This window comes from Semicossyphus pulcher, unplaced genomic scaffold, assembly GCF_022749685.1.
Source record: "Semicossyphus pulcher isolate SPU_LCO1_2020_fin unplaced genomic scaffold, fSemPul1.0.p SCAF_11, whole genome shotgun sequence".
Taxonomy (NCBI): Eukaryota; Metazoa; Chordata; class Actinopteri; order Labriformes; family Labridae; genus Semicossyphus; species Semicossyphus pulcher.
In genome coordinates this window covers 27,029,768-27,054,146 of record NW_027211615.1, presented here as the reverse complement: position 1 = coordinate 27,054,146, position 24,379 = coordinate 27,029,768, and the positions used below count along the sequence as shown (strand labels likewise).

Here is a 24,379-nt window from a genome sequence, read left to right as displayed (position 1 = left end):
GAAAAGTTGAGATTTTTTGATAAATAATACATTTTTGTTGGGAAAACACTTTATTCACAGATGTAAGTATTTAAAGGTCAAACCCCTTATCAACAGATGGAAGAATGAACTCAAAGTATTTGCAAAATCTATTCAATATATGACAGGAAAAAATGACACAAATGAAAACTTGCTGCCCTATTAGACTTATTTATGTTTCTCTCACTTTACTCTATTTTGCTATTTAGTTCTTTTTGTTTATTGTTTTATTTCAGACTGTGTCAGCACCAGCTGTAATCCGAGTTGTTGTAAATGTGCCTTAATGTTTGTAATTGAATATTGTACATTAAAAAAATAGAATTTGTCAGGTTTAGATAAGTTAAAACTAGCCCTAATTGATGCCAAAGGCATCTCCTAGTTATCTCTTCTGACTTTGTGTTTGTTTCTCTTCCTTCGACAGGAGAGTCCTGCCAAAGTGACATGCATGGCCTGGGCCTCCAATAACACCAAGTTTGCTGTTTGCACCGTTGACAGAGTGGTGCTGCTGTATGATGAGCAGGGAGAGAGGAGAGACAAATTCTCCACCAAACCTCTAGACTCCAAGGTGAGACAGGAGGTTGTCAGAAATTGTTCAAGACATAAAGTCACGGTTGTATTGTCAATGTAAATCTCTTTCTTTTTTCAATCAGCTCAGGAGAAGAATCAGAAAACAAAACACAGCACATATAAGAGTAATGAAAAATCATTAAGAAGAACATCTACCCAATAAGAAACAACCTTAGGATGGACACTATCATCGAAAAAAAAAAGCACACTAAAGAGTAGGGGTCACTGATAGCGTGACCGACAACAGATGCAACTGGTTTTAGGTTGAGAAAACATTTGTTTAAACATGTGATGTAGCCAAATGAAGGTAGAGCCTAAGGGGAACATGAGGATTGTTTTAAAGTTTTGTGATGCTCTTCTGTGTGTTGATAATAATCCAATACAATCTTCTGTCAGTATGGAAAACAGAGCTATGCTGTCAACGACATGGCGTTCTCACCGGACTCCACCAAGATCGCCATCGGCCAGTCAGACAACATCGTCTTTGTCTACAGGATTGGAGAGGAATGGTAATGTCCATTGGCTGATTTAACATCGCATAATAAAGTGTATTTTGTTTTCAGTGTGGATGAGTGCAGAGAGATTTTTATTAGCGTTGTCTTCTCTTCCAGGGGGGACAAGAAAGCTATTATCAACAAATTTGTTCAAACGGTGAGTAAGTACGAGTAAGCCTATGTTTGGTAGCAAACAGCATGCTTAAAGACGCCGAGACAGTACCTGTGCAATTTGCAGATGTTTTAGCAGATTTTAGACCATATAAGGCTTAAAAGAAATTGCAGAGGTCTCATGGAGGTTATAAATGTGTTATAAATAATGATGCATAGCTTGTATAGTTTATTTTATGTATGCTGTGTTCAGGGACAGGGATAGTTTCCTATATATGCTTTTGCATGTCACACAAGCTGTCTTTTCCAGTAGGAAGTTTGAACCTTTTTAATGCATCACTTTGTTGACATTATATTGCAGAGTGCTGTGACCTGCTTGCTTTGGCCTTTAGAACATGCAATTGTTTACGGATTAGTGGATGGCAAGGTAAGTCAGCAACACGGTGTCACCTCTCATCAGAAACTGGAGTCATTATGTCAGTGTTAGTATTTATATACACTTTGTTTATATGTTATAATTGGTAGGAGTTTACAGACGTATCAGTAAGATGGCAATGACCGCTGGACTAGTTGTAGTAGTAATGTTATAAGTAAGCGTGTCCTTCTAATAAAGATGTTATTTCTGTGTCAGAGGTGTTTTCACCTTGTAAAGATTTACATTTATTTGGCTTTAAATACTTTTTTGCTATTATGTTAAAGTGATAATCTCGAAGATCTCAGTTTCGTTCTCTCTAGCGGCACCTATTGCGATAAACAGTAATTGCGGGAGCACACTTCCCAGATATGCAGACAGTGCTGCATGTGTGACGTCCACGGTTGGCTCCGGTTGTAACTCTTGATTTTCCTGGCTGACGGTCGCTTTCCTTTTCAGACTGTTTGCTTCATCTGAGCGTCAAGTTTGTTTCTTCTTCTTTGGATTTTCACTTCTTGTTGAAGTTGTATCTGTAGTCATCCATCTTTTCTTTGTTTGTTCAGCCATAGTAGATTACTGTTTACTCGCAACACTTGCAGAGAGCGGAAAAGCAGCCGCTAAGCTCCGCCTACCCTCTCTGGCAGACCAACCACTGCTGGCTGATGGAAAACGCGTCACCAACTCGGCGCCGCTTGTGATTTTATTCCACAAAGTCGTCACAGACACCCAGTCTGTAATACTGCAAATGCAAAGGCTTTCATCAGTGGGCCATAGGCTCAATCACCATTGTGTTACCTCATTCGGTGATAGAAAGTGACTTAACAGATTTATTTACATGAAAATCTTCGAGATTATTACTTTAAACAGAAAGACACATTTGAATATTTCAATGTTAACAGTTTTTATAGCTGCAGGCTACATTTGTGTGAGAATTTGAGCTTTTAAAAACTGTTATATGTAAAATGATAAATCATTTTGTATGTTTCAATGAAAATGTTTCTGACTCTTTATAGATTCGCCTCGCCAACACTCACACGAACAAGTCATCAACCCTCTACGGACATGAGTCCTGTATCGTCTCACTGGCATCCAAGTAATTACACACCTCATATTCACATGTTTTCATGCTGGTATAAGATGCACTCGTGCTCTGTTACCGCGAAAGCTTCTTGTGGGGAAAGAAAAATTGCATGCGGATTGACCTGATCCTTCTCCATTTATTTACTTGTTAAGTTTCTTCTTCTCTGGTTCACTCAGCCTGTGTTGTTGTCTGTTCTGTGTCAGTGTTTCTGGTAAAGGCTTCCTGTCTGGTCACGCTGATGGGGCAATCGTGCGTTACTTCTTTGATGATGAAGGCTCGGGGGAGTCTCAGGTAGCCTTACCCTTATTTCTACATCATACAATGCTGACAAATTAATGCTGCAACATTCATGGTGTGTATTTGTTTCAGTGCTTCGCTGGAGACTAACAACACTCTCTCTAACACTGACACACTCTGACATAGGGTAAATTGTTGGTGCACCCCTGCCCACCCTACGCTCTGGCCTGGGGTGCAAACAGCATCATGGTGGGCGGCTGCGATAAGAAGGTGGTGGCGTACGGCAGAGAGGGTCACGTCCTGCAGACGTTCGACCACAGCCGAGACCGGACAGAGAAAGAGTTCACCGTGGCCATCACAAGTCCGAGCGGGCAGTCTGTCGTGTTCGGCAGCTACGACCGGTCAGTGAATGCTCTCACAGTTGTTATACAGACAGTCTGATTGATGCTATTGTACTGTGATTTAGAGGTCTTCTTTCTTCTCATCTTTGTCCACAATTTGCATAAACCAGGTTTTACCTCTTTATATTCATTTTCTTTTCACTTTTTTTCACATCAGCGAGGACGGTATCCATCATTACCAGCTTTGGCTTCAACTTTTCTCTGAACCTGTAGTCACGTGACACGTCACTCAGCTCGCTGTTGCTCTTTCTTCTGTTTCTTCCCTGTATGTTCTCATGCGAGTTGCACACAGACGCACACAGCACTTTAATCATGAACTCCTTCTTATCACGGCCAGGTCGTCCCGGATCCATTCGGGTATTACACATAATGTTGAACAGACCCAGAGCCGAGGATTATAGAACGAGCCCTGACCTGTTTGGTCCCAGGTCCTCAGGTTCTGGTAGACCCATGAAGACCTCTACTGTGACTCAGTGGTTTGTAGTGTTTCAGATCATTTGAGCGAGGTTCAGTAAGTTGTTTCTCCTCATGTCTTCCCCAGGCTGCGGGTGTTTAACTGGGCTCCCAGGAGAGGTGTGTGGGATGAAGCCAAGCCTAAAGAGATCCCAAACCTCTACACCATCACCAGCCTGGCCTGGAAGAAAGACGGATCACGCCTCTGTGCTGTAAATACTTACAATCACATTTTTTTAATCCAAAGGGTGACATTAGCACAAACCTAATGTTAGTTAGATATCGTTGTTTTCTTCGGCAGTGGAGATTTGCAGAACATTCTTTTGCGTAACCTAATAAGTAGACTCATTTAAACAGCTAACTCTCACTCTATGATGCAGCTTGAATCTTCTGCCTTTTACCGTCATATAATAAAAAACAAACACAGGGTTCTGTGGTGACCATTGTTGGTAACCATTTGAAGAAAATGTCTACATATTGTTTGTGACCTGCAACCCGCACCCCAAAATAAATACATTTTTTAAAATATTTTTACTTTATATTTAGGTTTATATTTAGTTGTGAAATCTTGGGCGACAACATATCAAAGGATAGCAAAGCTAGATCGAAAAAATGTGTGTGTTTGTGTTTTTACAGGGAACACTGTGTGGTGGAGTGGAGCTGTTCGATTGCTGCTTGCGGAGAAGCATCTACAAGAACAAGTTTGAGATGACCTACGTCGGCCTGAGCCAGGTAGAGACACAAACAACGGGAGGAACCAAAGGAAGTTAATGAAGTCAGTTCTCCTAACCACAGAGCTGCAGTACTTAACCGCACCAAACAAGAAGAAGAACCGCGGATCCAATAAGACATTCGACCTCTGACTTTGATCTTATATGTCATTTAACAGATGATAGTCAGTTAATTGTGCAATATCAGTCATTCAGAATTGATTCATTCAGGTGGCATACATCGTTTTTAATTGGCAGCTGAAGTGTTATTACTCCACTTTCTTTCCCGTTGTAAGTATGTCTTGATTTATAGCTGCAGCAAGCTATTTGACGCTGACCCTACCAATGATCTGACCGGTGTCAGGAGCAAGTTCATTCATTAAAAAGGGTGTATTTGCAGAGTGTAAATTGACTTTAAAGACTTTGCTCAACATAGTTTTGTCATGCTGTTGAGTTTCATTACTGATGTTCATAGAAATTCATAGAAAAAATGCATCTCATCCATCGTATTGATTTCTTAATCTTCCCCTCTCCTCCTCTAGGTGATAGTGAAGAACCTCTCGACAAGCACCCGTGTGGTCCTCAAGTCTTATTACGGCTATGAGATAGAAGAAGTGAAAATCATGGGCAAAGACCGCTACCTGGTGGCTCACACCTCCGATACTATTCTGCTGGGAGACCTGCTGGTGAACAAACTCAGCGAGGTAGGACTTAAAAAAACGTCTAATCATGCACATGTTTCCCTCCCACACAAATGGAGGTGGACCTTGTTTACAGCTGTTGTGGTGGTAAACAAGCTTTGACTCTGCTGCGTCTCCTTCAGGTGCCTTGGCCCGGCTCTGGGGGGAACGAAAAGTTCTTCTTTGAGAATGAATCAGTAAGTACCCGAGATTATTATGAACACTGCTTTTGTGGGACTTTTTTCCCATGAAAATTACATCACAACCTGTAAATCAGTGCCTGCTAAGGAGCGATAAAATGTAGATTATAATTATAGCGCAGGATGTTATATTTCAGGTCCTGCCATCTCTTGTGCTTTACGCCATGTGTCTCACCACTGCCCCCCTATTTTATATTACCAACTGATTTATCCAAGTGTCTTCTCTGTTTCAGGTGTGTATGATTTTTAACGCCGGGGAGCTGAGCCTGGTGGAGTACAGCAGCAACGAGATCCTGGGATCGGTCAGAACAGAGTTTATGAATCCTCATCTCATCAGGTAGTTCCGCTTACACCAAACAAACACACCTTATCAAATTGGTTTAGTAACGGCCAAAGTAACACCCCAACAGGTTTGTCTGGCTCCAAAGAACAAACATACATGGTAGAAGTTAAAAAAGGCCAGGCACAAAGCCAACAACAGAAAAGATTGTTTACAGACAAATTTGGGATCCTAAAGTAAAATGTGTTTCAGCAGTAAGTAAAGATATGATTTATTTTATTTACAAGTGTTGTGGCTCAAATTAAAATCTACTTCAATCTATTTCTAGATGTGATTTCAGACTGTTGGGATACAAATTACAAAAACAACACAGCTTTACGGGAATATTTAACACCCCAAATGAATAAAAAAGGACATTTATGTATTCTGGCTGAGCAGAAATGGACCTTCCATATGCTAATATATCCCTTCAATGACACACTATAGGCCATAGCACAATGATAGCAGCTGTAAATTGTCATCTATCTGTATGTGTTTGCAGCTCCGTCCATTAGGGGGCGGCATTGAGCTGTGCAGAAATTTCAGGTATCATTAGTGAGGCTTTTAGGAGAGTCAGTAAGGCTCAGCCTGCTCGTCAGAACACATCCATGTTTAAACATTCAGGCCTGTCAAAACTGCCATGACTGACAGGCCCCCGGGTGACTGACTAACTGCAGGAAGGTTTTTTCAGGACGCTCTGACTGCTCCTCGCCTCTGGCTGGACACTGTAGCATGACAACACCATGATCAGAGGTTTCCTGCTGGGAATTTAACTACGACGAACAGCAGCCAGAGCTCATTACTGTTGAGCTGAGGCTGCATTTAAGACTTACAGTTTAAATTCACCTCCGTTACACTGACCGATTGCATTCATTAAAGGTGCGTTTGTGTGTGTTTGTGTGTGTAGTGTCCGACTTAATGAGAGGAAGCAGAGAGGAGTGGAAGACAACAAGAAGCTGGCATATCTGATCGACATAAAGACCCTTGCTATTGGTAAGAAAGAATGTGGGTTTGTGTACAAGAAGTGGAGTCTGTTCATGCTGTATAAATACAATATTAAAGTAGGTTCTGCTTTTAATAGCAGCATGTCTGTCTATGAATCCAGCTCAACATACCCGGGGTATCTTTTCCTGATCTGCCTTCACTTAACCTGACAAAGGAGATCACCCTAAGCGGTCACACGGCGCTGGTTATCGACTTGATAAGGGTTACTATAAGTTCACATAAAATGGGCGGAGTTTGCAGCGTCTGCTGTCAGCTGATCGGCATATTTTACAATCTCAGAGCAAACTATGATTTTAGAAAGATATGAAGAAATGACACATAATCCAGACTAAAATAAACTCAACTGTTTAAATGCGCAAATTATGTCTAGAATATCACTGCTCCATCATTAGAGCAACACAGTATATTGACTATTATGACACTAGTATATTAAATTAAATTAATATGTTGCACTGATGTATTTTTGTTGCTTTAATTACTTTGATTTAGACCGTACTCTCTCAGCCTCAGCTGTATCAAACTGTGGAGCAAATAAAAATAAATATAAAAACAGAATTTAAAGCAGTACAAATGCTTACTTTTAGGTCTTATAGGTACTTCAGGCTTCATTGCTTTTATCAGTCTCTGTTGTAGCTGTGTATCAGAAAAGCACAATGAATATCTTTCATGAATATACAGTTTGTCATAAAATCAGACGGTAAAGCGGAAGTGTTTCACCGCTCTCTCTCCCTCCTCCCTCTCACGATCAGCTCACAGAGCTCCTGAATCAAGAGACCTGATTGGTCAGTAGGTGGTGTGTAGTTCAGGTTGATCTCTTGTTTCAAACATAACCTGCTCCGGAGCAGATTAGGTGTACAGCATAAGTTACCATGGCGATCTAGGAAGTGGGTAACAAGTGAACCAGCTTCGTAGTACTGAAAACTCAGAGTTAACCCTGAAGTTACCTTGATAACCACAAAACCCCACGTCTTCCTCGGGCAATATAAGCAAACGACAGCAAAACAAAAGATTGACACTAAAGCTATTGTTTGTAATCGTACGTTTTCCAATGAGATTAGAGCTTAGATTTGACAGCTAGATTAAAAAAGGCTGCACTTTTAAACTGAAACTACTGATTTCTATTATTTTTTTACTAGTTCAGTTTAAAAATAAAAAAGAAACAGAATGTGCAGAATCTAGCAGAATGTTTTTTTATGCCTGTAATGTATCACACAATATTAATTTAAGATGGCAAAAGTCAAATTTCCACCTAAATAACCGGGAAGTTTTAATCCCAGGAACTACTTTTAAAGGAACTAAGAGAGTTTCTTCAGTCCGTTGTTTCCTGAATTAATTCTCTGACATATGAAAAGGTTTCACAACAACAAATACACCAAATAAAACTTCATGTTGTGATTCATGTTGTGCTGCAGCTGATCGTGACGTACCTCTTTGCAAATAGGGTCAGTGAGTCAAAGAAAAACATGTATACCGGTTGCAGCTACAGATATTTAAATATGGTTGCTGTAATAAAATGCTGCAAATATCAGATCAAAAATATCCACAGACTAAGATTTCCTGTACTTAAAATGTCCCAGGAACTTTCCTTAGTTCCTCCAAGTTTCATTTAAATCAGTAGTTTGTCTTTAAAGCTGCTGACAGACAGAGAAACAAATGGAGACTTTAAGTCATTTGTGGAGGTAACAGCTGCAGTCTGTGATCAATTGAACAGTGTAATTTACATTGAGTGGACCACACTGACCGGACCATGTTCGCTTTAATTAAAAAGACTTGTAATATCATCTCGGTCCCAGAGCATCAAAGTTTTCAGAGCATAGAATCTGCTCTCTCTGCCTGATGGGATCATTAATGATTATAAAATGATTGTTTCCAATCTTGACGAAAAGGCCACTTTCAGACCGCTACACTGTCACGCTGTCAGCCTGACCGCTGCTCAGTAAAACTCTCCTCTCTTCTCCTCCCCTCAGTGGACTTGGCCGGAGGCTACAATCTGGCAACCATCAGCCACGACTCCAAGATTGACTGGCTGGAGCTCAATGAAACCGGACGCAAACTGCTGTTCAGGGACAAGAAGCTGCGGGTGAGAATGAAACCTCAGCACCCTGAGGGATCGTAAGAGGGGAAGCAGCGGGAGAGAGGGGCCGGAGGGCTGGGAGGGAAATGATAGACAACTCGATGATAAGGAAAGTAGTAGGTAAAGTAGAGAAATCTGAATGTCTAAAGTTAGGACACAAACGCAATAACGGGTCTTATGGCTTTTTGTGGAGCCATCCAGTCATTTAGGAGATTATAAACACAAAGAAGGGATAAAAGTTCACTTCTGGGGGACTAAAAGAGCTACATGTATCATGTACAACAGTGCAAACAAGGTAGACAGCATCAGATGCAAAGACAATGAAAAGAGACGTCCAAGACAGATCAAGTAATCCATATTTCTTAGCGTCCCAAAGTTTCTAAACTTTCTCTGCTTTCTTTGTTTTATTTAATTGATTTTAAGAGAATAAATTATCCAAATAACACCAGTTAGCAAGTGGCAACCTTCAAGGCAGAAAAAATGAAGCTAACGTGGATGGGCCAAAAACTGCAGTTCCTCGTATGACCACTTGAGGCTGGCTCCTAAAGCGAGTCGATCCCCATTCACTAGATGTTTACATGGTGGCCCTTTTACTCTGAAGTCGACCTCAAGGTGGGAAGCTCATATGCTGTTATGATGTCGTACAGCTGGGTTTACAAATTTGAAAAAACAGAGAAAATCTGATAAGTCGGTATCGTTTCACTGCTTTGTGAATGATCCACAACTGCAAAAACAATCGATAGTGGAAACATGTAGAGAGATTGGACATGTTAGTAATAATAACAGTATATTTTATAACTCATGCCATACTGTTAGAAAGCAGCTCACATTCAACCACTTCATTACTTTTAGTCAAAACGTTTTCTCTCTTCAAACTAATTCAGCTATCCTTATACAGGTTCAATCTGCTGTAAAGCGCAGTCCTTTCATTGACTATGTCCTGATGATGTTCTGCACGGGTAATATAGATCCTCAGCTGAGGTTATATGTGTTTATGGAAACTTCTGTAACGTAACGTTACGCATGTAAAGCCACATAACGAAGCTGCGCAGTTATAGTAGCACATGCTGCACATTCCTCTCTTGCCTTATTTGCAGCAGCAAAGAGTTTTTTTTACCGTAAGACCTTTAGTAAATTCATCATCGCTTCTCATTTAAACAGCCTGACTGAAGCTGACAGACAAGCACGCACAGAGCCTGAAGCAGAAAGCCTGGGTTAACAGAGAAAGTTCATAACCACCTTTGAGAGTTCATTTTGGGTGCATTCTTGTCAAGCTGCCGCTTAAGGACATCCTCACCTGTATGGCTGGGTGACAGATAAAACGCTCATTTGGGAAAATGTCATGGATTATGAATGTCCGACAGCTCACCACTAACATTTTAGTCCCGTCTCGTTAACGTTAACAAAACATACGAGTTTTTATCAACGATCTATGGTTAGCTCTTCAACGTCTCATCTTGTTCATGGAAAAAAGGTTGTTGAGGAACATTTTTCGTCATCATTTTCGCTGACGAAATGAACACTGCTTCTTAACTAAGGTTACTGTTTGAAAGAGATCAACCATTTGATAGTAGGGCAAATTCTTACCTAACAGCAATGTTAGCTAGCTAACAGTGTCGGTTGAATTCTTACGTTAGCTGTTGTGATTTAATTGTTGGTTGAGTTATAATATCTGTTGTTTTATCTTGAAATGAGGCCTGAGTTTGGCCATCTGCAATCTTTTTGTTAAAGAGTAATCACACAGTAATAACTGAAATGCACACCATTTGGATTTCATTATTTTCCCTAATACTCAACTCGACATTCGTTTCCACCTTGATACTTAAACCAAACCACATGTTTTGGTTGCTCTGAGATCCACATCTTTTCAGGAAGCTGTGTGCAGGAAGAGAGTGTCAGGGAGCTGTTGTCAGTTGTTGCCCCGGGGTAAAGAAACAGTTTGATGTCCGAGCCCCGGGGCAAAGACAGGCAGAACTCTGGTAATTGGAAATCCCTCAGTGGCCTCCAACTTTTTGCAGCACTCTTATGGCACATAATGACTTAAAATATTCTCATTCTGATACAAATGTGCATTTTTTAAAGGTTGTACAAAATGAACTTCAGTGGGACAGATAGTGAAATACTTATGTGTGCGTACAAGTGGCTGAGGGATGAACTCCAGTACGGACATGATGGGAAGTTTAAGGGCAATTTGATCCAGAAAAATCTCAGTTAAGTTTTATGATTCTTATTCAGATATAAAATTCTTAATTACTGAACTGTTTCTATCCAGAATATTGATGTTATTGAATTTAAGTGTGTTGTTTTTATAGCACAGGTATATTTGAAACCCAAATTGGGATTTTATTTTGATACAAATGGCAATAATTGATTTTTCCCCTATTCATGTTGCAAGGAATTTACTTTAAAGTTCCCAGTAAATAAAAAAATAGAATGTTTTAGGTATCTTTATAAAGTATGTCTTATAGCTAATCAATGACATAAAAAATAATGTTGTAGGTATACTAAATGGTACATTGGATTTGTCATTTTCCAGAAAACATCCTGCACTCTGGAAGGTCTTCTAATTTTGCATCCAATGAAACAATTTCTCTAATTTTTAAGTCCCTCCCCCATTAAGCACAGGACCTACGAGCTATGTAGCCATTATTAGCTAGCCTAGCCTAGCTAGCTATGATTACCACTGTTTTATATTGAATGTTCTCATGTTCAACTTATTGAAATGTCAATCAATATTTGTGCGAGTTCCTTCCCCTCTTGCTGCGAGTATGAGGAGTCAAATAGCACTCTGCCACCAATTAAATGGGAACTTTAAAATGGCAGTAAGCAACATGAGCATTCAAGTAGAAAAAACCTTACGCCTCTCCCTCTGCTACCTTGTATCACTTCGCTAAGCTCCCACCAAATGACGCGCCAAACATGCACTCGCATTTTGCTAGGCTTAAGCCGGAAAGTAAAGGCTGCAAACCGCTGCTACCGGAACATGACATTAGCATCAAGAATGAGATAGCTAGCTATGTATTAGCTCCGTTCCAGGGCTTTAGCTTGCACGGCTAACTGACGTCCACAGCAAGAAAGAGAACTATAAATATGTTGTTTGAAAAATCCTTCTAACGCAAGTGCTTTTGCCGACACAAGTCACGCAGAAGCTGGATGAGTTTGTGCAAAGTTGCTGTGATTGGCCAGTTATGTGCAAGCTAACCCTGATTGGTTGTTTGATTCGAATAAGATACTAAAAAAAAATAAGTAAAAGACATCATTTCAAGTTAATATTGTTATACATACAATGATTAAAATCTGTTATTTTAACCAATCAATGTTGCCGACTGTAGCTTAAAGTACCTTACACCTTTAATGAAGTATTAATGGTGTGAAAAGATGAGATGATTAAGCATATAATCGCTTTAGTAAGCGGATATATTCGTTTAATGCACTTTCCACCAGTAAGATATCAGGAAAAGTTGTATAACAAATGTTTCTTTAAATGAATCTCATCAACAGGCGGCTCGCCCTCATCACATTAAAACTTGTCCAGCTGAGCTCCAGGGTGAAACTATAGATGGAGCATTATTAAATATGGTGGTGGAGGTGTGTGTGTGTGTGTGTGTGTGTGTGTGTGTGTGTGTGTGTGTGGGGTGGGGGGATATTAAGGTAGCTGATTACAGCTGCAGGCGGTCTCTCACACACACACATGCATATAAAGTGCTTTGGGAGCCCCTGTACATTATAGAATGTACATAATCTCAGCTCATCGGGGGAGAGTAGACTGCTGTGTGAGGACTTATATGGAGCAGTAGGAAGTTAATCAACTTTGTTCAAGAGAAATCAGCTAACTGTGCAGTGTTAACTTTACACAACTGGGAATTAGAAGATGAGGACGATCAAAGTGTTTTTGGACTAAAACTAAAAACTGCCTCGTTTTCTTCTGTCTGTGACGACTTTGCGGAATAAAATCACAAGTGGCGCCCAGTTAGTGACGCGTTTTCCATCAGCCAGCAGTGGTTGGTCTGCCAGAGAGGGTGGGCGGAGCTAAGCGGCTGCTTTTCCGCTCTCTGCAAGTGTTGCGAGTAAACAGTAATCTACTATGGCTGAACAAACAAAGCAAATACTCAGACAGATACTCTTCTTCTGATAAGCTCAAACCCTTACTGATAACGAAATGAACAAATTCTGATAACAAGAGTTTCTCGATCTTCCTCCTCAGCTCCATCTGTACGACATAAAGAGCGGCGTGAAGACCACAGTGCTGAGTTTCTGCTCCTACGTGCAGTGGGTGCCCGGCAGTGACGTGGTGGTCGCACAGAACAGGGGAAACCTCTGCATCTGGTACACCATCGACAACCCCGAGAGCGTTACCATGTTCCCCATCAAGGTGAGACTCTTCATAGGTGTAACTTTATGTTTGTTTGGAGCAAAAAGAAGCTTCTCCATGAGGTGAAATATTTACAGCACTGTAAGGACTTTTAAGTACACAAGTTCAAAATAAAACAGGCCTAAGTTTGCACTTTTCTCACCTTTTATTTGACCCCTGCTGCCTCATGATAAAACTCCACACCTCCAGTTTTAAAAGCACACTTAACTACGTAACTCCTTATAACAAGTAGAGTGATATACCTGTGGAGCTCCACTTTAAATACTGTCCACCTGTGCCTAATTCAAGGTGGCTACAGTCAGAGTTACAGTTTTCTGTAGCTTCCTGTTTTTATACCCAAACCACTTGTGTTACTTTTTCTTCCCTCCTTCCCCGTGTCTCTGTGCTCCTTGCAAAGCTGACAGAGCGACTGTTTTTAATGCTGCTGGAGCTCCTGGAGCTGTTTCTCGCCCTCGGCAGGAACAAGTCTCTGAAACTTTCTCACTAATGTTCTCATTAATAATAAAAACCGGGCAAAGAAAAGTATTTTTCCAACTCTTGGGAGCAGTTAGACGATCTTTATTCACTGAGTGCATCAATCGTTGCTGTGCGAGACGCTCTGTTTACAGATAAATAACACACAGATAATGAATAAACTGCACTGTATATTACTTTTTACAGACATAAGTGCTTTACAAGGATATTATACAACATATTGAGCCATTTAATTTTAAAAGTCAAAAACAGTTAAATACACAAAACATACATAAAATGCAGACCAGGTGGAAAGACTACCCATACTGCAGTGACTTTTTGTGTTCAGGGGCAGTGGTGTGATTGCCGCCCCTGGTGCCCCTATGTTTGAAAAATGCAGCAAAAGTGCCCCATGGATGCCCCTGCAGTAGAAAAAAGTCAGTTCTCACCCTTTATGAAACCCTGCCCTTACAAGCCTACTTTCTTCTGATTGGCCAGCTCTCCGAAGCCTGCTGAGGCTGCACTTTGTGACGTCACAAAGTGCAGCGTGTAGAAAAACCTGTGTGAAACCTGGCGTTCACAGCAGCCTGCAGACTGAGCTGAGAAGCCTGGGGATTACTCCAACATACTTTTACCTACAGATTTGAAACTTCGACCACGTTTAGTCTGAGCATCCAACATTGTAACATTATATATATATATGTCTTAAAATGTTTTACATACAAAACATTTTACAGGCTATGAAACAGACTGAAATTATTTGTGATGACTCTATATGACCAACAACACAAACCAGACCATCAGCGACAAGATTAATTACTTCTATAAAGTTATTTTTAATGCCTGAAACTGCTGCCGGGGGTTGGTGTCAGACGAAGCGAGTAACTGCACGCTGCCTTTGTTTACATTTTCCAGGGCAAATTTTTAAAGTGAGTGATACATATGACTGTTAAAGAAAGCAGGAGGAGATGTTTTGTTAAAAAACTACACTAAAGCATGTACACAACAAAATCAGCAAAGAGGTAAGAAGTACGGCTTTGTCCACAGGGGGCGCCAAAATCAACACAAACCGAATGTTCCTCACAGCAGCTTTAACTTGCTCCCTCTTACTTATGTCATTTTGTTCATCTGAAAAATGCTGCAAGCTACTGCTCTGTGACCCATCACTCTCCAATCAGTTCCCAAAGTACGTCTTGAAATGGGGTAAAGGTGTTTCAGGTACGCTGCTCCTGCAGCTTTGAATCTGCTGCAGGAGGATTTGGGTCTGGGGGAGCTGATCTCTCAAATCTTTTTAAATGTAGATTGAAGGCGTTGGAGGAAGATGCATCAGGTTGTGGATACTTTGACTAATAACTTTCTGCTATGTGACCCAGGATATGTTGTGTTTGTAATTGTTATGTGTTGTATGTCTGAACTTAAAATAAATCAAATCAAATAAATGATGGGTTAGACAGGTAGAACTAAAAACACATCAACAGATAAAAACAGGTGTTAGCTTTACAAGAAACTAAAAGACTATTTACATAAAAGCTTGATTATAAATGTCTGTTTCTAGAAGAGATTTAAAAGATGAAACTGATGTGTTAGCCTGATATCCGTGTTAATTGGTCTCACTTCTCTTCATTAGGGTGATATTGTGGATCTAGAGCGAGCCGACGGGAAGACGGATGTGATCGTGACAGAGGGAGTCAACACTGTGACGTACACGCTGGACGAAGGCCTCATCGAGTTTGGCACTGCTATGGATGACAGGGATTACGACAGGTAAGAGTCAACTTGCACGCTTTGACAGAAAATCACTGTCATTATTGTGAACTTGAACATCCACTTGGCTTTCCAACTACTTGCTGCTTTCCTGGGAGGGAGTCTCGGTGACAGCAGGGCGAGCAGAACAGGCCAGATGTCCTTTTATCCTGCAGCTTCCTCCTGCTCTTCTTGAGGGTTTCTTCAGAGCTCCGGGGCCAGCTGGGAGAGCTAATCTCCTCAGTGTGTGTCGATTTGATCACCTCCAAAAAATGATGCTTCCTCATCAGATGGATAAATTGTTGCTACTGACCTCTGTGAGGTTGGAGGAGCAGCAGCTGAACTCTTCACTCTGAACTCTGTTGCACAAAGTGACGTCAGCCATCTTGAAGAGGAACTTCTTTCCTTTAAGAGATCAGACAGGGTTTCTGCAGGTCTATAAGTGTTATTCAGTTTACTCAAATAAGACCTTAAAAGGTTCAAATGTCTTGATGTCTGGCTGTTAGGAGACGTTTTACACCTTTAAACTCTAATTAACTTAAACTATACTTATCGTTTAATTGTATAATACAGAATAACTGGTATATGTACTGCTGGGAAGTGCTGAAAAAAGAGATATAATAATTCAAGGCTATATTGTCCCTTCTGACTTTCCATCATATTGTAATACTTTGCTGTTATGATCATGAAACGTGCATTTAATTGCGTTCTTTATTGTTAAGCGCTGCAATGGTTAGTCAATTAATTGATTAGTCAATCGAAAGAAAATTAATTGCAAACTATTTTAAACATTGATTAATTTTTTCTTTTATTTTTCAAGCTTTTATTTTCCAAGCTTTTTAATTATAAGGATTTTGCAAAGCAAGGAAAGTCAGATTTTGAATGTGTCACAGTGTTCTACAAAGACAAAGACGAGCATTTGAATGGCATCTAAAAACTGAGCAATTAAAAAAAAACAATAAAATCCATTAAGATAGAAAAAAATAAATGGTTAACAAGGTGTTAAGAAATTAAACGGTGAAATTGCAGTAATAAGTTGCTCCAATTGCAATAATGGAAATAAAAGTGCAGACGAGAAAACAACTAATCAAAGGCTCAGAAGAAGGGCAGAGTAAATTAAGAGACAACTGTTGTTTGGACATTAAAGCAATTAGGAAACATCACTTTGGGCTCACGTAAAAAACATTTTTTAGAGATAAAAGACAAGACTCTTAATTATCATTAAAAATAATTCTTAGTTCCATCCATCCATCCATTTTCCTCTACTTATCTGGGGTCAGGTCGCGGTGGCAGCAGCCTAAGCAAGTTAGCCCAGACGTCCCTCTCCTCCTTCCAGCTCCTCCTGGGGGATCTGGAGGCCTTCCCAGGCCAGGTGGGATATATAACCCCTATAGCAGGCTCTGGGTCCACCCCGGGGTCTCCTCCCAGTTAATCGTGCCTGGAAACCTCCAACGTTAGGCGCCCAGGAGGCATCCTGACCAGATGCCCGAACCACCTCAACGGCTCTACTCCGAGCTCCCTCCGGAAGCAGAAACCCTGAGACTGTAAACAGGGGAACAGCTAGAGCGACTATGTCTAACAACATCTTTTTTTGTACTGATTAAAGAACACAAATACAAATTCAATATACTAAAAGTCTTTAATTTAACGTGCAGGAACCCTGTTAAGAGCAAACACCACTCAGTGTCTCATCGACGCCATGGTAGTGGGTTAGAAAATCTCCAATTGGCTGCTTTTTATAGGACTTTAGACTTACTGCCAAACTGCAACTGACTTTTGAATAACCAAAGTTTCTTCCATATTTACACAACTCTGCTGCCCGGCTGTATTTTTATATCTGTGGTCAGTTTTTGTCAGTTCTCATGCTGAATGTCGCACTGCATCCGCAACAAAAAATACTGGTGAATCTGTCTTTTCTTGTGGTTTTGCTTCATGACTTGTGTCCCTGCCTGACTCAGCTTTGCGTCTGTGTGTGTGTGTGTGTGTGTGTGTGTGTGTGTGTGTCAACAGAGCCACAGCATTCCTTGAGACTCTGGAGATGTCATCAGAGACTGAAGCCATGTGGAAGAAGCTCAGCAAGCTGGCTCTGGAGGCTCACCAGCTGCACATCGCAGAAAGGTCAGACACACACACACACACACACACACACACACACAACCCTGCAAGCTAATGCTCATTTCTCTGAACTAATTACATTCTGTATTAGTCCTGATTGTAACTGAAACTTATCTTTGGGACCGAAGAGACGTGTGAAAACAAGGGCATCTCGGTCACCTGGAATGAAAACGACACACACACACACACACACACACACACACACACACGCAGCAGATGACTGTGTCCCTGCCCGACCTCCCTCTCTAACTTCATTAATCATCAAAGACTGTTTTTATGTTCTAATTTTCTATGTATCACAAGCATTTCCTCTCTTTCTCTCTCCCTCTTTATTTCTCTCTGTTTAGAGAAACTTTTCTGAATTTGGATCCTCCGTCATTAATAAAACATCCGCTGATCGTTAGGCATCGGCCTGATTTACATAAATCATGAAATCGGGGAAAGAAACTGTTTTGTCTGGAGTTGGTCGTGTTAATGAGGATGGGAAGAGAGAAAGAGTCTTTCTTTTCTTTCATGACTTGTTCTTTAATCTGATGCAACAGTTCAGAGAGAGTTGGTAATAAAGTGGCCAAATGCTGACATGTTTCTTTTCATTTCTCAGACCCTCAGTCTGCACGCTAATTAGACAAAAGCTCCACTTTATCTCCGTTCATTAAGCGAAATGTTCTTTTAGAGCTTTGACCAGACAGCATTGCCTTTGTCCTTCACGCTGTTAAATGTTTCTGTGTTTATTCCCTCGCCTTCTGCCGCTAACTTGATTGCTCTCTCTTTGTTTTTCTTGTGCAGGTGTTTCGCTGCATTAGGGGACGTCTCGACTGTACGTTTTCTTCACCAAACGAACCAGATTGCAGACAAAGTTTCACAGGAAATGGTTTGTTTCATCTCAGCACAGATACTCAACAGTATATCTTTACACTGACTTTATAACAGCATTTCAAATACTATTATTTTTACATTAAAAGGACAAGTGTGTTGCCGGTTAGGTTTCAGAGTGCAACCAACTGATAAATGCTCCCCTCACTCTTCCCTCTTCAGGCATGTAGGATAGCATGTAAACGGCCTTCTCTAAAGCCAGTGCCCCCACTTCCTCTGTCGATATAACGGACAAAGTCTAAGATATAAAAATCCCAACAATACTGTGTACACAAGCAAAACCCATAAGTACGCAGACATAGCAGCAAAGGCAAAACAACGCGGCTGGCGTGCGCAGGTGCTCCTTGTAGAGGTTGGGTATAGAAGGTTTGTTGTTATGCCAACAACCAGGCTCCTGATGGGGGTTCGAGGACAAGCCCTCTGACAAGCCGTCAAGACACTATCAGAGGCTGCTTGGAGGGACAGGAACCAACTCAACTGGGCTGCACGATGTCCACCATGAGGGGCTAAAGCGGAGTGGGGCACACCTTGGATGCCAAGTGTTGCTGTTGAGCGCTCTGGAGGTGTCGTGGTCAACCAAACACCAATGAAAGAGGGTGCCCGCCTGGAGCCGAGTGCACCAGCTGGGTGTAAAAAAAAAAAAAGGTCTTTTCTTTTACATCTGACTTCTTGGTTCGAATTTAAACCAAGTGCACCAAGCCTAACTGATACAGGTTGTAGCTGCGTCCAGTCTTATGATGTGTGTCCACGTGAACACTCAATAAGCAGTGACTGTTGCCATGCAACACACGTCTCCACTCTCTAACTTCTCCCATCAAATTTTCAACAGAAGATACGGATAACGCAAAACAAAAGAACAGAAAAATACATTTTACGGATAGTGAAATAAGGACGCTCATAGTTGTTTGCACAACTTGAAAGTTTTTTCACAGCAAAACTAAACAACACACACACAGAAAACAAAAGGGAGGCAGCTGAGGGGAGAGCTCTTCGATTAAATCAAACAGTTTGTCTGCCAGAACGAGACCTTTCGATCAACTCACTGTCCGAGTAGATTTCCAGTGGTTTGGTCTGATCGCGGATGACACTCTCTCTCGTTTTAATACCACTTTATTTATCATCCTGTAAAACAACAAGACGCTCTCACGCTCTAGGTTTTGTGACCGTTACTTTTACCGTTTGTTTGACCGTGGATTTAAGTCTGACTTTCTGAACTTATGCCTGCTCCATCCTAGGCGTAAAAGATACACCGGAGTGCAACACAAACAGGGCTTAAGTCTAACTGGTGCACAGGGCGTAATTCAAAGTCTGTCGTAACTTTCAGCTACAGGCCGGATGTAACGTTACACCCAGGTGTACGCCCAGCTGGTGCACTCGGCTCCTGATGAACCCGATGAAGTAATTGCCCCTCCCCCACTCAAGACACCAAATATCAAACAATTGCTGATTATGCTAAGGGATGGGAACAACAAGTCCGATGAGCTCAACTGACTTAGTTCAGGTGGTTATACACAAATGAAACATACCAATTAGAAATCAATTCAGTTTCTTTTGGGTGGTCCTAAATAATTAACACTGGGACAGTTAAAAAAAAACGTTACAAAACAAACCGTGTGTGTGTGTGTGTGTGTGCGTGTGTGTGTGTGTGTGTGTGTGCGTGTGCGTGTGCGTGTGTGTGTGCGTGTGTGCGTGCGTGCGTGCACGTGCGCGCGCGTGTGTGTGTGTGTGTGTGTGTGTGTGCAGGGAGGAGATGGAACAGAGTTTTTCCAGGTCCAGGCCCACGTGGCGATGCTGGATAAGGACTTTAAACAGGCTGAGATGCACTACATGGAGCAGGTTGGTGACACACCCTGTTTATCCTTATATTCTTTATTATCTGTGCGAACTACACATCTACATGTTTGTGCTGGTCTGTTTTCTAATCATATAACCAAACCTATTGTACAAACTTGCTTGCAAAAGCCGACATGAAAATAACGATTGTTCTATTGTGACATTTAAAATCAACCATTTCTGTTTGTAGATTTAATAACAGATGGATTTAAGTTCAGACTTTACAACACACCCAACACTCATCTGCTCTTCAGTGTATCAATATCAAACCTGTACAGACATTATGACTTACAGAAGTTAAAATAGTATTTCATTCATTATTCTGTGTTTGTGCAGAATGCCATCGATGAAGCTATAGAGATGTACCAGGAGCTCCACATGTGGGACGACTGCATTGCTGTGGCTGAAGCCAAGGTAATGATGAACAGACTAAATTTATACTTAACCACTTTGCATTTTACCAGAGGGAGAGTCGGTCCCTTCTGCTGCTGCTGCACACTTCAGCCTTTCGTGTGGTGCAGTCATTTGTTGCAGCCTCAAAGAAGTTTAACGTTTGGGTTTTTGCCTATTTTGTAGGTTGTCTTTTGTGAACTTCTGCACGCCACCATAGTCTATAAATGCTCTGGTATGTGACATGGTACCTACCTGTCCCTTTATAGATAAACCTTTATTAATCATTTATCAGTTTGACAACAATGAAAGAGGCCCTCTGGTAAACAAACATGTAGGTTTACTCTAAATGCTACCAAAACACATAGCCAGTATCCTTGATATCGAACAGGTCTTATGCACACTTCCTTCAACAAACTGTTCCAGGACTCGATAGTTACCTATTTCTAACATCCCCACTCTCTAAAATTAAACATCAGGGCCACGCAGAGCTGGACATCCTGCGTGGGAACTATTACCAGTGGTTAACAGAGACGGGTCAGGACGAGAAGGCCGGTGAGGTGAAGGAGAGCGAGGGAGACTTCCAGGGAGCCATCAACCTCTACCTGAAGGCCGGGCTGCCGGCCAAAGCCGCCCGCCTGGCCATCAGCCGGCCGGAGATCATCAGCAACAGCGACACCGTCAGCCGCATCGCCGCCAGTCTCATCAAGGGAGAGTTTTATGAGAGGGTGAGTCTCCTCTTCCTCCTCTAGTTCACCTTTATTTAACTCTTAATTTCAGTCTTTCCCTTCCAACCTCTTCTTCCCCTCCTAGCAGATGCCAGGAGAGGAGAGGTATCAACAGAGGAACAACATTTTTCTTTGTTTATTCAGATTTACTCTCTGTCTCCCTCCATCTGTCTGTTATTTCTCTGTGTCTCTTTCTGTTGCTGTTTGTCTGAGAACTTAATTCTTTCTCCTCCAGCCATCTGTGTTTTTAAAACAGGTGGGAGAAAGGCTTAGAAAGAGAGACAGAAACCTCAGAGCAAAATGTGTTGCCTTATCCCCGTGGTGTGGGGCTCCTTATTTTAGGTGTTTGAAGGTATATATGGATGCTTGAAATGTGTGATTTTGAACTTGCCGCAGACATTCAGTATATTATCTGTAACTTCAACAGATTTTTTATTTCTGCATTTTGTTGTTGAGGTTAAAAATCCACTGAATTAGCATTTTAGTTGGAAACAAACTTTCCGCTGAAAGTCGTTGGGAAAAAATCAAGTAGTTCTGATTGTGCCTGTAGGTATAAGTTTGGGGTCGAAATATCCCACTTAAAGCGCCATAAACAGCTCGTGTGTTTATCCAAATTGTTCCAAGAAACAAAAAAGTCAACATATTGTCTTAAAGAGCAGCTCCTGTCATTTTTTAAGACATATAAATAGCTCTGCTTGAAAAAATAAATTGTGTCTGATATGTTTTTTTCTGCAAAATATCTTTAATAACCTTGTAAAAATCCTCCCAAGGCATCTCCTCCTTCTCTCTCATTAAAAATTCCTGAATCTGCATAGGCCCCGCCCACTATGTGCTACGCTTCTCCTTTTGTAAAATTACAGCCGAAAACAAAACACGTCTCTGCCGTCGTTTAGTGGCAACTTGTTGAAACTTAGCAGCTTGAAATGTAGTAATTAGTAGTCGTATCGTTAACGTTAGTAGTCAGTAGTGAGATTGCAGAAAGTACAATGAGGTTACAGCTGGCTCGCGCATCGCCGAAGTGGTTGCCATAGGTTACACATAATGATATACATAGCGTCATTAACGGGATTGGCTCCTTAGGTTTGTGACGTCTCAAACCTGCCAATCTGAAAACGTGTTGTTCAGCCTGTCCTCGGTACACTGCAGTTTAAAAGCAGACAGGCCCAGCCGTGGAGATGACTGCGGATGTTGTCCCTGATATGTCTAGTAGCACATGAAGAACACCACATGGAGATGTTTACAAGGTTAAACACTTGGAGGGGGGCTTTAAAAAATGTTAATCATGTCCAGACAGATGTTACAGCCATATGTATAGTTCAGCATCTCCCATTCTGCCACAGGAATATCATTGAGGTGGTCTCAAATGTTGGGAGATAAGGTCTGAAGTTTAAGAGCCCAAACAGACAGAGTAGTTTTGTAGTTGTTTTCAGTGAGAGGCTTTTTGCGCGCTGCTTTTGCATTGCAGAGTGCTTCAAGTTTTTCTAAAAGCAAACTAAAAGCAGAAAAGCACCCGACGTCATGGGCGTTTTGTCTCAGTGTCCAATCGGATGAAAGGAGAGGCAGGCTTCTGTCAGTTTACAATATAACTGTTAGGTTAATGACAGCTGATGATTCGGTGGTTGCAAGAGTTAAAAAACAGTTTTAAAAAAAGCTGCAGTGAGCTGCTCTTTTTTTAACCATAGGCTTCAACAAAAAAGGCAGTGCGGTGCGCCTCGCGTTTTACAGCCTTCCAAACGCGCTCTGTCTGAGCTTTAGGGATGCAAAAATATCATTGTGTCAAGGCAGGACCAAAACAGCCCCAGACCAAGAGTACACAAAAGTATGTGGGTACAATGTTCACTTGCTTTTGGCTTCTTAGTTTACATTCCTGACAACCCCGAGGTATTAATATTGGATTTCTATATCTGTCCATTTGTCTCAATCAATCATTATTGTCTTTGTCTTGTGAGCAGGCAGGAGATCTGTATGAGAAGATCAGAAACAACCAAAGAGCTTTGGAGTGCTACGTCAAAGGAGGAGCCTTCAGAAAAGGTAAATCAGTGACATGTAGACACCCTGGGTATCCCTCACTTCATTTATAAAAATCTTCCAAAATTTGTTTTTAAAGTGATTTTTGATTATGCTCGCAGCGAGGGACTTCTGTTGAGATAGAAATATTGGAACAACTTTTGGTAAATTAGTTTCAAATTTGGTTAATTCAATGTTTCCAAGAGGATGAAATCTACTGACTTTGGTGATTTCTAAATGTTATTCTCGTGCCGTCATCAGGTTGACATTTTGGTCTTGAGTGAAATGTTTCAACAGCTGTTGGATGGATTATCAAAGAACACACTTAAGCACCCCTTCAGGAAGAACTCTAATCACTTTGTTGATCCTCTGCTTTTTGATGTAGCGCCTCTACGAAGCCAAATTTTTATTTCATTATTGATCAAACACCTGCAAAACTAGCGACATTCCCATCAGCCTAGCTTGTACTTTGTACACTGCTAATTAGCAAATGTTAGCATCAAGACTTGCTTAATTGTAAACATCACACAGGCCTGTAAGAATACTCACTGTAAATGTATTAGCATGGCTAGCTAGTGCAGCTAGCATGGTTGCAGACTAATACCTTTTTACGTTGGATCACGGGTACAAAAAGTAGTATTTATCTTAGTCATGTGACACGGTCTTGGACAACAGGTGATGTATTTTGTTAAGGTTAAGTGTAGGTATGCAGTATCTTACATAAAGTTTCTCCTTCCTGCTTCCTGTAGCGGTGGAGCTGGCTCGCCTTGCCTTCCCCGCTGAGGTGGTGAAACTGGAAGAGGCCTGGGGAGACTACCTCGTCCAGCAGAAACAGATGGATGCCGCCATCAACCACTTCATTGAAGCAGGGTACGTGGTGTACAGGACTGAAGAGACAAAGCTTTGGGCAGATGGAGAGGGGGGAAAGATGACACATGAAAAACAATCCAACTGAGACAGCCAGTTTTTCTTTAAATCATCACCAGAACCACAATAGAGGGATGAGAGGAGATATCTTTAAACCTGATTATATCCTTTTCCCAAAAAATACCAAATAAAAACAGGTGATTAGCGCACAGATTGTGTTTCACTCCTGGTTGATA

At 41.3% G+C, this 24,379-nt stretch overlaps 1 protein-coding gene across 1 annotated transcript in view; it reads left to right on the top strand.

Moving 5' to 3' along the window:
- ift172 (intraflagellar transport 172) overlaps positions 1 to 24,379 on the top strand; it is a 50,702-nt gene that overhangs the window by 653 nt on the left and 25,670 nt on the right. The window contains exons 2-24 of the mRNA XM_069683893.1: positions 440 to 583; positions 982 to 1,094; positions 1,197 to 1,236; positions 1,552 to 1,617; positions 2,616 to 2,695; positions 2,887 to 2,974; positions 3,107 to 3,321; positions 3,863 to 3,986; positions 4,411 to 4,506; positions 5,027 to 5,188; positions 5,308 to 5,361; positions 5,598 to 5,701; positions 6,591 to 6,676; positions 8,656 to 8,768; positions 12,967 to 13,134; positions 15,215 to 15,351; positions 17,341 to 17,448; positions 18,232 to 18,316; positions 20,062 to 20,154; positions 20,488 to 20,565; positions 21,021 to 21,269; positions 23,222 to 23,300; positions 24,026 to 24,146. Coding sequence (XP_069539994.1) covers positions 440 to 583; positions 982 to 1,094; positions 1,197 to 1,236; positions 1,552 to 1,617; positions 2,616 to 2,695; positions 2,887 to 2,974; positions 3,107 to 3,321; positions 3,863 to 3,986; positions 4,411 to 4,506; positions 5,027 to 5,188; positions 5,308 to 5,361; positions 5,598 to 5,701; positions 6,591 to 6,676; positions 8,656 to 8,768; positions 12,967 to 13,134; positions 15,215 to 15,351; positions 17,341 to 17,448; positions 18,232 to 18,316; positions 20,062 to 20,154; positions 20,488 to 20,565; positions 21,021 to 21,269; positions 23,222 to 23,300; positions 24,026 to 24,146 — 2,603 coding nt within the window. The remainder of the gene's footprint in view (positions 1 to 439; positions 584 to 981; positions 1,095 to 1,196; positions 1,237 to 1,551; positions 1,618 to 2,615; positions 2,696 to 2,886; positions 2,975 to 3,106; positions 3,322 to 3,862; positions 3,987 to 4,410; positions 4,507 to 5,026; positions 5,189 to 5,307; positions 5,362 to 5,597; positions 5,702 to 6,590; positions 6,677 to 8,655; positions 8,769 to 12,966; positions 13,135 to 15,214; positions 15,352 to 17,340; positions 17,449 to 18,231; positions 18,317 to 20,061; positions 20,155 to 20,487; positions 20,566 to 21,020; positions 21,270 to 23,221; positions 23,301 to 24,025; positions 24,147 to 24,379) is intronic.